The sequence below is a fragment of the Tamandua tetradactyla genome, chromosome 3 (genome assembly GCF_023851605.1).
Source record: "Tamandua tetradactyla isolate mTamTet1 chromosome 3, mTamTet1.pri, whole genome shotgun sequence".
Classification (NCBI taxonomy): Eukaryota; Metazoa; Chordata; class Mammalia; order Pilosa; family Myrmecophagidae; genus Tamandua; species Tamandua tetradactyla.
Window position 1 is genome coordinate 79578051 of NC_135329.1, and position 12454 is coordinate 79590504.

General features: G+C 39.5%; 1 protein-coding gene and 1 long non-coding RNA gene across 9 annotated transcripts in view; one reads left to right on the forward strand and one right to left on the reverse strand.

Moving 5' to 3' along the window:
• LOC143677411 (uncharacterized) overlaps positions 1–12454 on the forward strand; it is a 60082-nt gene that overhangs the window by 19276 nt on the left and 28352 nt on the right. The window lies entirely within an intron of this gene.
• The window catches only part of PASK (PAS domain containing serine/threonine kinase), a 68719-nt gene that overhangs the window by 14005 nt on the left and 42260 nt on the right, over positions 1–12454 (reverse strand). For 7 of the 8 annotated variants that reach the window (XM_077153316.1, XM_077153315.1, XM_077153320.1 and 4 more), the window contains 2 exons: positions 10816–10941; positions 10571–10705 (listed from right to left, as the gene is read on the reverse strand). The exons of the other annotated variant lie outside the window; for it this stretch is intronic. In XM_077153316.1, coding sequence (XP_077009431.1) covers positions 10571–10705; positions 10816–10941 — 261 coding nt within the window. The remainder of the gene's footprint in view (positions 1–10570; positions 10706–10815; positions 10942–12454) is intronic. 8 annotated transcript variants of the gene reach the window in all.

Sequence of the window (12454 nt, forward strand, 5' to 3'; positions counted from 1 at the left end):
GCTTTGGCCTGGAACTATTCTCTAAAATTCTATGGGTAGGCCCTGAAGGAGAGCACCCACACAGGTCAATTTGCAAAATCTGGGAAAGGGGTTTTCTTTTTTCCCATACATCTTCTTTTTCATTTTTTTTTTGTTGTTGTTGTTGTTAGCTCCTGGAATTCAGAAAAGCTGTTACAACTTTAGCTGTATACAAGCTAGAAGAACAGTCACCTCATAATCTAAATTCCAGCAATAAAACAATAAATGTCAAAGGTCTAGAGTTCAATAAAAGATTGTAAAACATACAAAGAAACAGGAAGAAACAGTCCGGGCAAAGGAAAAGATTAAAGTATTAGAAACAATCAATGAGGAGGACCAGAACTGGGATATTCCAGACAAAGATTTTTAAAACATGGTCTTAAATATGATCTAAGAGTAAAAAGAAAACACAAAGAACTAAAGGACATCAGGAAAATGATAGATGAACACAAAGAGAATACTAACAAAGAGATGACATTATGAAACAGAAACAGAGCTAAGGACCACAGTAACAGAAATTAAAAATTCCCCAGAAGCATTCAACAGCAGATTGGAACTGGTAGAAGAGAGAATAAGAGAAATTGAAGATAAGATTCAGTCTGAGAAGCAGAAAGAAGAAAGAATGAAGAGAAATAAACAGAACCTAGGGAAAGAGAGAAAGCGGCAGAGAGAATGTTGAAAGAAATGCTGAAAACTTCCCAAATTTAAGAAAATAAATAAATATACACTTCCAGGACACTCAACGAGCTCCAAATAGGACAAACTCAAAAAGGATCTACAATATGGCATATTGTAATCAAATTGTTGAATGCCAGAGATAGAATTTGAAAGCCGTGAGAGAGAAGCCATGTGCCACACACAAGGGAGACTCAATGAGATTAAGTGCTGATTTCTCCTTAGAAACCATGGAGTCAAGATGGCAGTAGAATGATGTATTTAAAGTGCTGAAAGGAAAAATTACCAACTGAGATTTCCATGTCTGGCAAAACTGTCTTTCAAAAATGAGGGAGAGGTGCTTCAGTCAATGCCCAGATAATTTGAGAATGCAGAAAGAGTCGCGTCTGGCCGTTCACAAGGCAGCCACAATGGACTGAAGATGGGGACGGTGGTCATAGCTCTGTTCCTCCTCCAGAACAACTACTAAATAACCAGAAACAGTACAGAACAGCACCCGGAGCCACGACAGAGACCAAACACACAGCATACCCCAGTCTGGACCGGCTGGACCAGCTGCGAGTCTCCTCAGCAGTGAGTTTCCCGAGCGGCGCGCGCTTCCCCGGGCCGCGGCAGCTGGTGGCCTGCGCCCCTCCCTCACGGGCGGCTTCCCGGACGGCTGAGAGTCTCAGAGAGGCAAGTTCCCCAAGCCGCGGCGGCTGGAGGCTGGCACCCCTCCCTTGCGGGCAGCTTCCCAGACCAGCCATGAGTTTCAGATCAGCGAGTTTCCCAAGCTGCAGCGGCTGGCGACCAGCGCCCCTCCCCCACAGACGGCTTCCCGGTCTGGCTGTGAGGCTCGGATCAGTGAGTTGTCCAAGTGGCGGTGGCCGGCGACCGGCGCCCCTCCCCCACAGGCAGCTTCCCGGAGGGAAAGGAAAGAGTCTCCAACAGTAGCAGGGACTGAGTCCAACCAAATACCAATAGTGGCACTAATAAACAAATTCTGACTACTAAAAATAGGCCCCCAGCTCAGGCGAAACTGATCAAGGCAGAAGTCGCCTATTGGGCTAACTGAAAAAGAGGAAAGGGGGTGAAACAGAGCCTTCTGCGGCTGTTTCTACGGTGGCTTGGTCGCCTCTGGACTCAGCGCTGGGATTACACATGTTGCAACTGCCCCAAACGCAGAAACAGGCTGCTTTCAGGGATCTCTACCACCTGAACCTTCCCCACGGGAGGGGTGAAACGCAACTCAGGTGGAATCCCTCTCTCAAGGAATTCAGATCCCAGGACTTCGCAATTTGAAGCCATTAAAACCAGCCTACAAACTTTCCTCTGTCTCCACCACTCACTCAGCAGGGAGAGCCTTCCAAAGTTAAAGGAGCCACAACATCTTTTGCTGGTGGGACCCGCAGACAGACAAGTGCCATGTACTGGGCAGGATAAGAAAAACAGAGCCCAGAGACTTCACAGGAAAGTCTTTCAACCTGCTGGGTCTCACACTCAGGGAAATCTGATTCAATGCCCAGACGCCAGCAAAAAATAACAATACACCAGGAAAATCGAAGATATGGCCCATTCAAAGGAACGAACCAATAGCTCAAATGAGATACAGGAGCTGAGACAACTAATTCTGAATATACGAAGAGAAATGGAAAACCTCTTCAAAAACCAAATCAATAAATTGAGGGAGGACATGAAGAAGGCAAGGGATGAACAAAAAGAAGAAATGGAAAGTCTGAAAAAACAAATCACAGAACTTATGGGAATGAAAGATACAGCAGAAGAGATGAAAAAAACAATGGAAACCTACAATGGTAGATTTCAAGAGACAGAGGTTAGAATTAGTGAACTGGAGGATGGAACATCTGAAATCCAAAAAGAAACAGAAACTATAGGGAAAAGAATGGGAAAATTTGAGCAGGGGCTCAGGGAATTGAATGATAATATGAAGCGCACAAATATATGTGTTCTGGGTGTCCCAGAAGGAGAAGAGAAGGGAAAAAGAGGAGAAAAACTAATGGAAGAAATTATCACTGAAAATTTCCCAACTCTTATGAAAGACCTAAAATTACCGATTCAAGAAGCGCACCCCAAAGAGAATAGATCCAAATAGGCGTTCTCCAAGACACTTACTAGTTAGAATGTCAGAGGTCAAAGAGAAAGAGAGGATCTTGAAAGCAGCAAGAGAAAAACAATCCATCACATACAAGGGAAACCCAATAAGACTATGTGTAGATTTCTCAGCAGAAACCATGGAGGCAAGAAGACAGTGGGATGATATATTTAAATTACTAAAAGAGAAAAACTGCCAACCAACAATTCTATATCCAGCAAAATTGTCCTTCAAAAATGAGGGAGAAATTAAAACATTTTCAGACAAAAAGTCACTGAGAGAATTTGTGACCAAGAGACCAGCTCTGCAAGAAATACTAAAGGGAGCACTAGAGTCAGATACGAAAAGACAGAAGAGAGAGGTGTGGAGAAGAGTATAGAAAGAAAGAAAATTAGATATGATATATATAATACAAAAGGCAAAATGGTAGAGGAAAGTATTACCCAAACAGTAATAACACTAAATGTTAATGAACTGAATTCCCCAATCAAAAGACATAGACTGGCAGAATGGATTAAAAAACAGGATCCTTCTATATGCTGTCTACAGGAAACACATCTTAGACCCAAAGATAAACATAGGTTGAAAGTGAAAGGTTGGGAAAAGATATTTCATGCAACTAACAACAAGAAAAGAGCAGGAGTAGCTATACTAATATCCACCAAATTAGACTTCAAATGTAAAACAGTTAAAAGAGACAAAGAAGGATACTATCTACTAATAAAAGGAACAATTAAACAAGAAGACATAACAATCATAAATACTTAGGCACCGAATCAGAATGCTCCAAAATACGTGAGGAATACACTGCAAATACTGAAAAGGGAAATAGACACATCTACCATAATAGTTGGAGACTTCAATTCCCCACTCTCATCAATGGACAGAACATCTAGACAGAGGATCAATAAAGAAACAGAGAATTTGAATATTACAATAAATGATCTAGACTTAACAGACATTTATAGGACATTACACCCCACAACAGCAGGATACACCTTTTTCTCAAGTGCTCATGGATCATTCTCAAAGATAGACCATATGCTGGGTCACAAAGCAAGTCTCAACAAATTTAAAAAGATTGAAATCATACACAACACTTTCTCAGATCATAAAGGAATGAAGTTGGAAATCAATAATAGGCAGATTGCCAGAAAATTCACAAATACATGGAGGCTCAACAACACACTCTTAAACAACCACTGGGTCAAGGAAGAAATTACAAGAGAAATTAGTAAATATCTCGAGGCGAATGGAAATGAAAACACAACATATCAAAACCCATGGGACGCAGCAAAGGCAGTGCTAAGAGGGAAATTTATTGCCCTAAATGCCTATATCAGAAAAGAAGAAAGGGCAAAAATTTGGGAATTAACTGTCCACTTGGAAGAACTGGAGAAAGAACAGCAAACTGACCCCAAAGCAAGCAAAAGGAAAGAAATAACAAAGATTAGAGCAGAAATAAATGAAATTGAGAACATGAAAACAATAGAGAAAATCAGTAAGACCAGAAGTTGGTTCTATGAGAAAATCAGCAAGATTGATGGGCCCTTAGCAAGATAGACAAAAATAAGAAGAGAGAGGACACAAGTAAATAATATCAGAAATGGAAGAGGAGACATAACCACTGACCTCACAAAAATAAAGGAGGTAATAAAAGGATACTGTGAACAACTTTATGCTAATAAATACAACAATGTAGATGAAATGGATAGGTTCCTAGAAAGGCATGAACAACGAACTTTGACTCAAGAAGAAATAGATGACCTCAACAAACCAATCACAAGTAAAGAAATTGAATCAGTCATTAAAAAGCTTCCCAAAAAGAAAAGTCCAGGACCAGACGGCTTCACATATGAATTCTACCAAACATTCCAGAAAGAATTAGTACCAACCCTGCTCAAACTCTTCAAAAAAATTGAAGTGGATGGAAAGCTACCTAATTCATTCTATGAAGCCAACATCACCCTCATACCAAAACCAGGCAAAGATATTACAAAAAAAGAAATCTACAGACCAATCTCTCTAATGAATATAGATGCAAAAATCCTCAACAAAATTCTAGTAAATCGAATCCAGCAACACATTAAAAGAATTATACATCATGACCAAGTAGGATTCATCCCAGGTATGCAAGGATGGTTCAACATAAGAAAATCAATTAATGTAATACACCATATCAACAAATCAAAGCAGAAAAATCACATGATCATCTCAATTGATGCAGAGAAGGCATTTGACAAGAGTCAACATCCTTTCCTGTTGAAAACACTACAAAGGATAGGAATACAAGGGAACTTCCTTAAAATGATAAAGGGAATATGAAAAACCCACAGCTAATATCATCCTCAATGGGGAAAAATTGAAAACTTTCCCCCTAAGATCAGGAACAAGACAAGGATGTCCATTATCACCACTGTTATTCAACATCGTGTTGGAAGTTCCAGCCAGAGCAATTAGACAAGAAAAAGAAATACAAGGCATCAAAATTGGAAAGGAAGAAGTAAAACTATCACTGTCTGCAGATGATATGATACTATACATCGAAAACCCGGAAAAATCCACAGCAAAACTACTAGAGCTAATAAATAAGTACAGCATAGTAGCAGGTTACAAGATTAACATTCAAAAATCTGTAGTGTTTCTATACACTAGCAATGAACAAGCTGAGGGGGAAATCAAGAAACGAATTCCATTTACAACTGCAACTAAAAGAATAAAATACTTAGGAATAAATTTAACTAAAGAGACAAAAGACCTATACAAAGAAAACTACAAAAAACTGTTAAAAGAAATCACAGAAGACCTAAATAGATGGAAGGGCATACCGTGTTCATGGATTGGAAGACTAAATATAGTTAAGATGTCAATTCTACCTAAATTGATTTACAGATTCAACGCAATACCAATCAAAATCCCAACAACTTATTTTTCAGAAATAGAAAAACCAATAAGCAAATTTATCTGGAAGGGCAGGGTGCCCCGAATTGCTAAAAGTATCTTGAGGAAAAAAAACAAAGCTGGAGGTCTCATGCTGCCTGACTTTAAGGCATATTATGAAGCCACAGTGGTCAAAACAGCATGGTATTGGCATAAAGATAGATATATCGACCAATGGAATCGAATAGAGTGCTCAGATATAGACCCTCTCATCTATGGACATTTGATCTTTGATAAGGCAGTCAAGCCAACTCACCTGGGACAGAACAGTCTCTTCAATAAACGGTGCCTAGAGAACTGGATATCCATATGCAAAAGAATGAAAGAAGACCCGTATCTCACACCCTATACAAAAGTTAACTCAAAGTGGATCAAAGATCTAAACATTAGATCTAAGACCATAAAACAGTTAGAGGAAAATGTAGGGAGATATCTTATGAATCTTACAATTGGAGGCAGTTTTATGGACCTTAAACCTAAAGCAAGAGCACTGAAGAAATAAACAAATAAATGGGAGCTCCTCAAAATTAAACACTTTTGTGCATCAAAGAACTTCATCAAGAAAGTAGAAAGACAGCCTACACAATGGGAGACAATATTTGGAAACGACATATCAGGTAAAGGTCTAGTATCTAGAATTTATAAAGAGATTCTTCAACTCAACAACAAAAAGACAGCCAATCCAATTACAAAATGGGAAAAAGACTTGAACAGACACCTATCAGAAGAGGAAATACAAATAGCCAAAAGGCACATGAAGAGATGCTCAATGTCCCTGGCCATTAGAGAAATGCAAATCAAAACCACAATGAGATATCATCTCACACCCACCAGAATGGCCATTATCAACAAAACAGAAAATGACAAGTGCTGGAGAGGATGTGGAGAAAGAGGCACACTTATCCACTGTTGGTGGGAATGTCAAATGGTGCAACCACTGTGGAAGGCAGTTTGGCGGTTCCTCAAAAAGCTGAATATAGAACTTTCATATGACCCAGCAATACCTCAGAGGACTTAAGGGCAAAGACACAAATGGACATTTGCACACCAATGTTTATAGCAGCATTATTTACAATTGCAAAGAGATGGAAACAGCCAAAATGTCCATCAACAGACGAGTGGCTAAACAAACCGTGTTATATACATACGATGGAATATTATGCAGCTTTAAGACAGAATAAACTTATGAAGCATGTAATAACATGGATGGACCTAGAGAACATTATGCTGAGTGAGACTAGCCAAAAACTAAAGGACAAATACTGTATGGTCCCACTGATGTCAACTGACATTAGAGAATAAACTTGGAATATGTCATTGGTAACAGAGACCATCAGGAGATAGAAATAGGGTAAGATAATGGGTGATTGGAGCTGAAGGGATACAGACTGTACAACAGGACTGAGTACAAAAACTCAGAAATGGACAGCACAATACTACCTAATTGTAATGTAATTATGTTAAAACACTGAATGAAGCTGCATCTGAGGTATAGTTTTTTTTTTATTTCTTTCTCTCTATTATCGTTTTCTTTTTCTAAATCGATGCAAATGTACTAAGAAATGATGAATATGCATCTATGTGATGATATTGGGAATTATTGATTGTATATGTAGAATGGAATGATTTCTAAATGTTGTTAGTTAATTTTTTAATTAATAAAAAAAAAATGAGGGAGAGAATAAGACATTCTTAAATAAATGAAAGCTCAAAGAGTTCATCCTGAATAGACTGGCCCTACACAAAATGTTGGCAGGAGCTCTGCAAGTTGGAAGCAAAGGACAACAGAAAATAGCATGAAAGAAATAAAGATCTCCCATGAGGGTAATAACATGGGCAAATATAAATGTCAGTACTACTGTAGTTTTTTGGTTTGTAAGTGAACTTTTTACTTTATATAAATAAGCAAATGCATAAAATGTGATGATAAATCAATGGTTTTGGACTGATAATGTATAAACATGTAATTTGTGACAGGCACTATAAAGGTGAGGGGACAGAGGTGTTTAGAACATAGTTTGTGTATACTAATGAAGTTGTTAAGTTGGTATCAAAGGAAAGGAGATTGTTATATATTTGGGATGTTAAATTTAAGTCCCACCCTAACTACAAAAAGAATGTTGGAGAATAAGCAAGCTCATAGAGGTAGAAATTAAAGTATAGGTTGCCAGGGACAGGCAGATGGGGAGTTAATAATGCAGGATGGGGGTAGGGTTTCTGTTGGAGGAGATGAGAAAGTTCTAGAAATGGAGGATAGTGAAGGTACCGCAACGTTATGAATGTAATCCCACTGAATCCCAACGTTGCGTGCTCAGGAAGGGGTGAAATGGGAAAGCATGTGCCATATATAGGTTCCCACAATTTAAGAAAGGAAGGAAGATGTTTCTTGAAGATGACTGTATAATGATACAGCTTTCACAGTGTGACTGTGTGATTGTGAAAACCTTGTGTCTGATGCACCTTTAATCTACCTTGTCAACAGACGAGTAAAACATACAGAAAAAAATAAATAATAGGGGGAACAAATGTTAAAATAAATTCAGATTGAAATGCTGGTGATCAGTGAGGGGGAGGGGGAGGGGTTATGGTATGTATAAATTTTTTTGTTTTCTTTTTATTTCTTTTTCTGAATAGATGCAAATGTTCCAAGAAATGATCATGATGATGAATATGCAACTATGTGATGAAATTGTGAATTACTGATTATGTATGTAGAACGGAAAGATCAAAAGTTAGAACGTTTGTGTTTTGTGGGGGTTTTTTGGTATTTTTAAAAGAATTTTAAAATTAAGAAAAAAAAGAAAGGAAGGAAGGGTGTGAAAATTTCACAATAAAAATATATTTTTTTAAAATACAAGGAGGTAAAATCACCTTAATACCAGAAATATCTGTAAGTATTGATTTAGATTCAACAGAAAGCATAAACCCTATAATTTTTTAATTTAACTTTCAATGTATAGCCAAATACTTGTGTTTATGCTTTTCTTTTTAAAGCTATGATGTGTGTGTGTGTATATATATATATATATATATATATTTTTTTTTTTTTTTTTTGCATGGGCAGGCACTGGGAATTGAACCCAGGTCTCCGGCACGACAGGTGAGAACTCTGCCTGCTGAGCCACCCATGGTCTTCCCGATATTTATGCTTTTATTTTCAGCATTAGTACACATATCCAGCTATACCTCATTTAAATGAAGAATAAAGCTACCAAGTTAAAAAAAAAAAAAAAGAAGGATGGGAGGAAGGGAGGAAAGGAGGAAGGGAGGAAGGAAGGGCAACTAAAGATACATGATAATTAAATGCAATACATGATCCTTGATGAGATCTAACAAGCAAGGTGAAAAAGCTCAAAGGGACATTATTAGAACATATGAAAAAATTGGAATATTGAGTGTAAACTTTATTCTAAAGATGGTTACATAAGTGAATATCCTAGTCCTTAGGAAATTTACATGGCAGCATTAAGTGTTCAAGGAGCATGATGTGGACAATATTCACTCAAGTTATCAGAAAATGAATAGAAAGATAGATAAATGTATGGACTGATGGAATGATATGGCACATGTGGCAAATTTGTTAAAATTGGCAGATCTTGATGCTGCTTTCATCCAGGGTATGAACAGATGAGAAAAAATATATAGATAAGAAAATAAATAATAGTGGTGACAAAAGGTAAAATAAATTGGGTAGATGGAAATACTAGTGGTCAATGAAAGGGAGAAGTAAGGGGTATGGGGTGTATGAGTTTTTCTTTTTTTCTTTTCACTTCTTTTTCTGGAGTAATACAAATGTTCCAAAAAATGATCATGGTCATGAATACACAGCTATGTGATGATTTGTGAGCCACTGATTGTACATCATGTGTGGAACGTATGTGTATAGATTTCTCAGTAAAAGTATAAAAAAAAAATTGGCAGATCTGAGTGATTTGGGGAGTATCTTGGAGTTCTTCAGATGGAGTCTGTATTATCTTTGTAACTGTCCTGTAAGTTTAAAACTTTCAAAATAAAAAGTTAAAGCAAATCAAAACAAAACAAGAAAGAATAAATCTGTGAAGTGTTCATACAGCCCCTTGCTGATATTTTCCCATTCTTTCCAGGGAGCTAAGAACCAACTAAATTAGGATGGACCACCACCATCTCCATAAAATGCAGAGCAAGAGTTCTTGTCCCATTTCTCTCATCCTAGGGTGCCTTCCTATTTTGCTGACCACTACCATATTCCAATAAAATAAATCAACTGAGAGCAATATGTAGACTATGAAATAGACCCAAATAAATTCTAACTGTAAAATGAGAGTCAAGAATTTTTATCTTCACTGAATACTTAATCTAGGGAATCGCTCCCACTGTCTGAGCACCTACTGGGGTGCAGACGCTGAGCTAGCCTGAGAGACTCCCAAATTAACTAAGCAGCCCTGTAATGAAGGTACAATTGTCCCTACTCCACAGAGTTGAAAGCTGAGGTCCAGGAAAGCAATGATTTCCCGAGATCCCACACTGGTAAAGGAACAAGGATCCAGATCAAATGCACAGGGCTCTGCACACAATAGAACAGCTCTGATGTTAATTTTTGTGGTTGGTGTCAATACTGGAGATAGAAAAAGAAATCTGGATTCTGAAACATACTCTACTAATCATTACACGATGATATCCAACTCTTATTTCCCCAATTCACTTTCTCTACATCAACCACAGAATTCTCTTTGAATATACATCTCCATCCATAAAATCCAAAAACTGAAGGTGAGATCCAGCTCACAGGGAAAAGCGCCCATCCTTGCAGACCTAGGCACCAAGAATGCCCAAGTCCATCCCGGCATGGCTCTGGCCGGCTCTCACTTGTCGGAAGATGTAGCTCGCCAGAGGCTCATCCAGGCTGGGGTGGCAGTCAATGAATGCAAAGAGGTCCAGTCCGGAGCCGTGCTTTTCCATGACGAGCTGAAAGAACCCTTGATTTTCAAATACATCTACTACCTGGAAAAAGACAAAGTCAAGTTCAACTCTGCCAAGATAAGTTCAAGTCAACAAATTCCAGCCATACTTTTATGAGCCATGTTAGGGCTAAATGACAAATCATTTCCCACCTTGATGATATTGGCGTGCTCCATCCTGGACAGGATTGCAATCTCTAAAGTAACTTTTCCAAGTTTGGGATCCTCAATCCAACAATCCTCCAAAATCTTCTCCTTCTTAATAAACTTCACCACAACCTACAAGGAAAACAGGGGAATGAGCTAACACTATTCTCCAAGTATCCTATTAAAATTGGTGCCTATTACTGATGGCAGATAGAGCTTCTGCACTTACTGCTCCTCCCCCCACCCTGTCAAATCCAGGGACAGAACAAAAACAAGTCCTCAGCGTGAGGTAAGAGGGAAGGATATCAGCAGTTGACCAGATATGCCAAGTGACTCTTGCGCATGCTGTAAGGTGGACAGGAACAGAAAGATGGAGTGGGGCTGAGGAGCAGCAGCCGTGCAGGGCAAGAGCAGTCCCTAGAGATTTTAGTGGACAGGATGTACCCCCTGCTCAGAGTTGCCCAGGGCCCACGGCAGCAGCATAACAGGTATGGGCTTCCTGGTGCTCAGCCTGCCCAGGCTGGAGCTGGCACGAACAGCGCCGGGGAGAAGTGGGAGAAGTGCCACGGAGCATGGTCAGTGGGTTAAAGAGCAAAGGGACTAGAACCTCTTGAAAACCAAATGAAAAGACAGGTGCACAAAGAGGAAAGTTGGCCTTGGCATAACCACCTAAGCCAGGTGGGAAGCCCCAGAGCAACCTTGCAGAGGGCAGCTGCCCAGAACAGAGGCTGGGCAAACACTGAGGCAGCCCACAGTTGCTTCTGGTTTCTTGTTCTCCAGTACAGAAAGACAAGCTAGAACCAAACAGCTGAGGTGGAACTCTCAGTGGAACACCCCGAGGGAGTGACCCTCAGGAGACAGAGCTCATGAAGGAAACAAGAGAGAAGCAGGAAGACGTGCGCGGGAGCAGCCTCAGCGAGCCAAGAGGCGACTGTGTCCTGAGGCCAGAATAGGAGGTCCATGCAGGGTGGCCCTGTCAGGCTCTACCACTGACCACAAGAGCCTTCCCATTCTGTGAGCAGAAACGTGCAAAACATCATGAACCCCTGGAGTCGGACTTCACTGCCATTTGCAGCTGAAGGCATTCTCCCTAAGGCAGGAAAAAGGCCTTTTAAAAAATCCAATAAAGAATATTTATCACAAACTTTCTACAAGCATCCCACTGCATGACACCCTCTTAAAGTGGGAAGAAGACAGGGAGACCCCCAGCACCCTGAGTTTTCAACAAAATTCCTGGGTTCTGGCCAAGAAGATAAAATGAGAGGTATGAGATCTAGAAAAGATTCTTATAGATATGATATTCAACAATGATTCTCAGAATTTATCAAAGAGCTCAGCAAGATGGAACGACTCAAATAAATATATGAAAAAGAGTGTCACTACACATTAACAAGAGTCCATTAAAAATGGAATAGAGTAAGATTCTACAAAGGTTCCATGCACGAGGATAACCCTCCAAAACCTCCAACCTCCAAATGGGTCCCTGAACCAGATAAGTCCTGAAATGCAGAGGGGCCAGTCTCTCCAGAACATCAACTAGTTCCATCTCCTTATCTCATATTACTGACAGCTGTTCCAACATGAAAAAGTTAGAATGGGCACAGACCAAATACCCCTTGAGAGTGGAAGAAAGATCAAAGGTGAT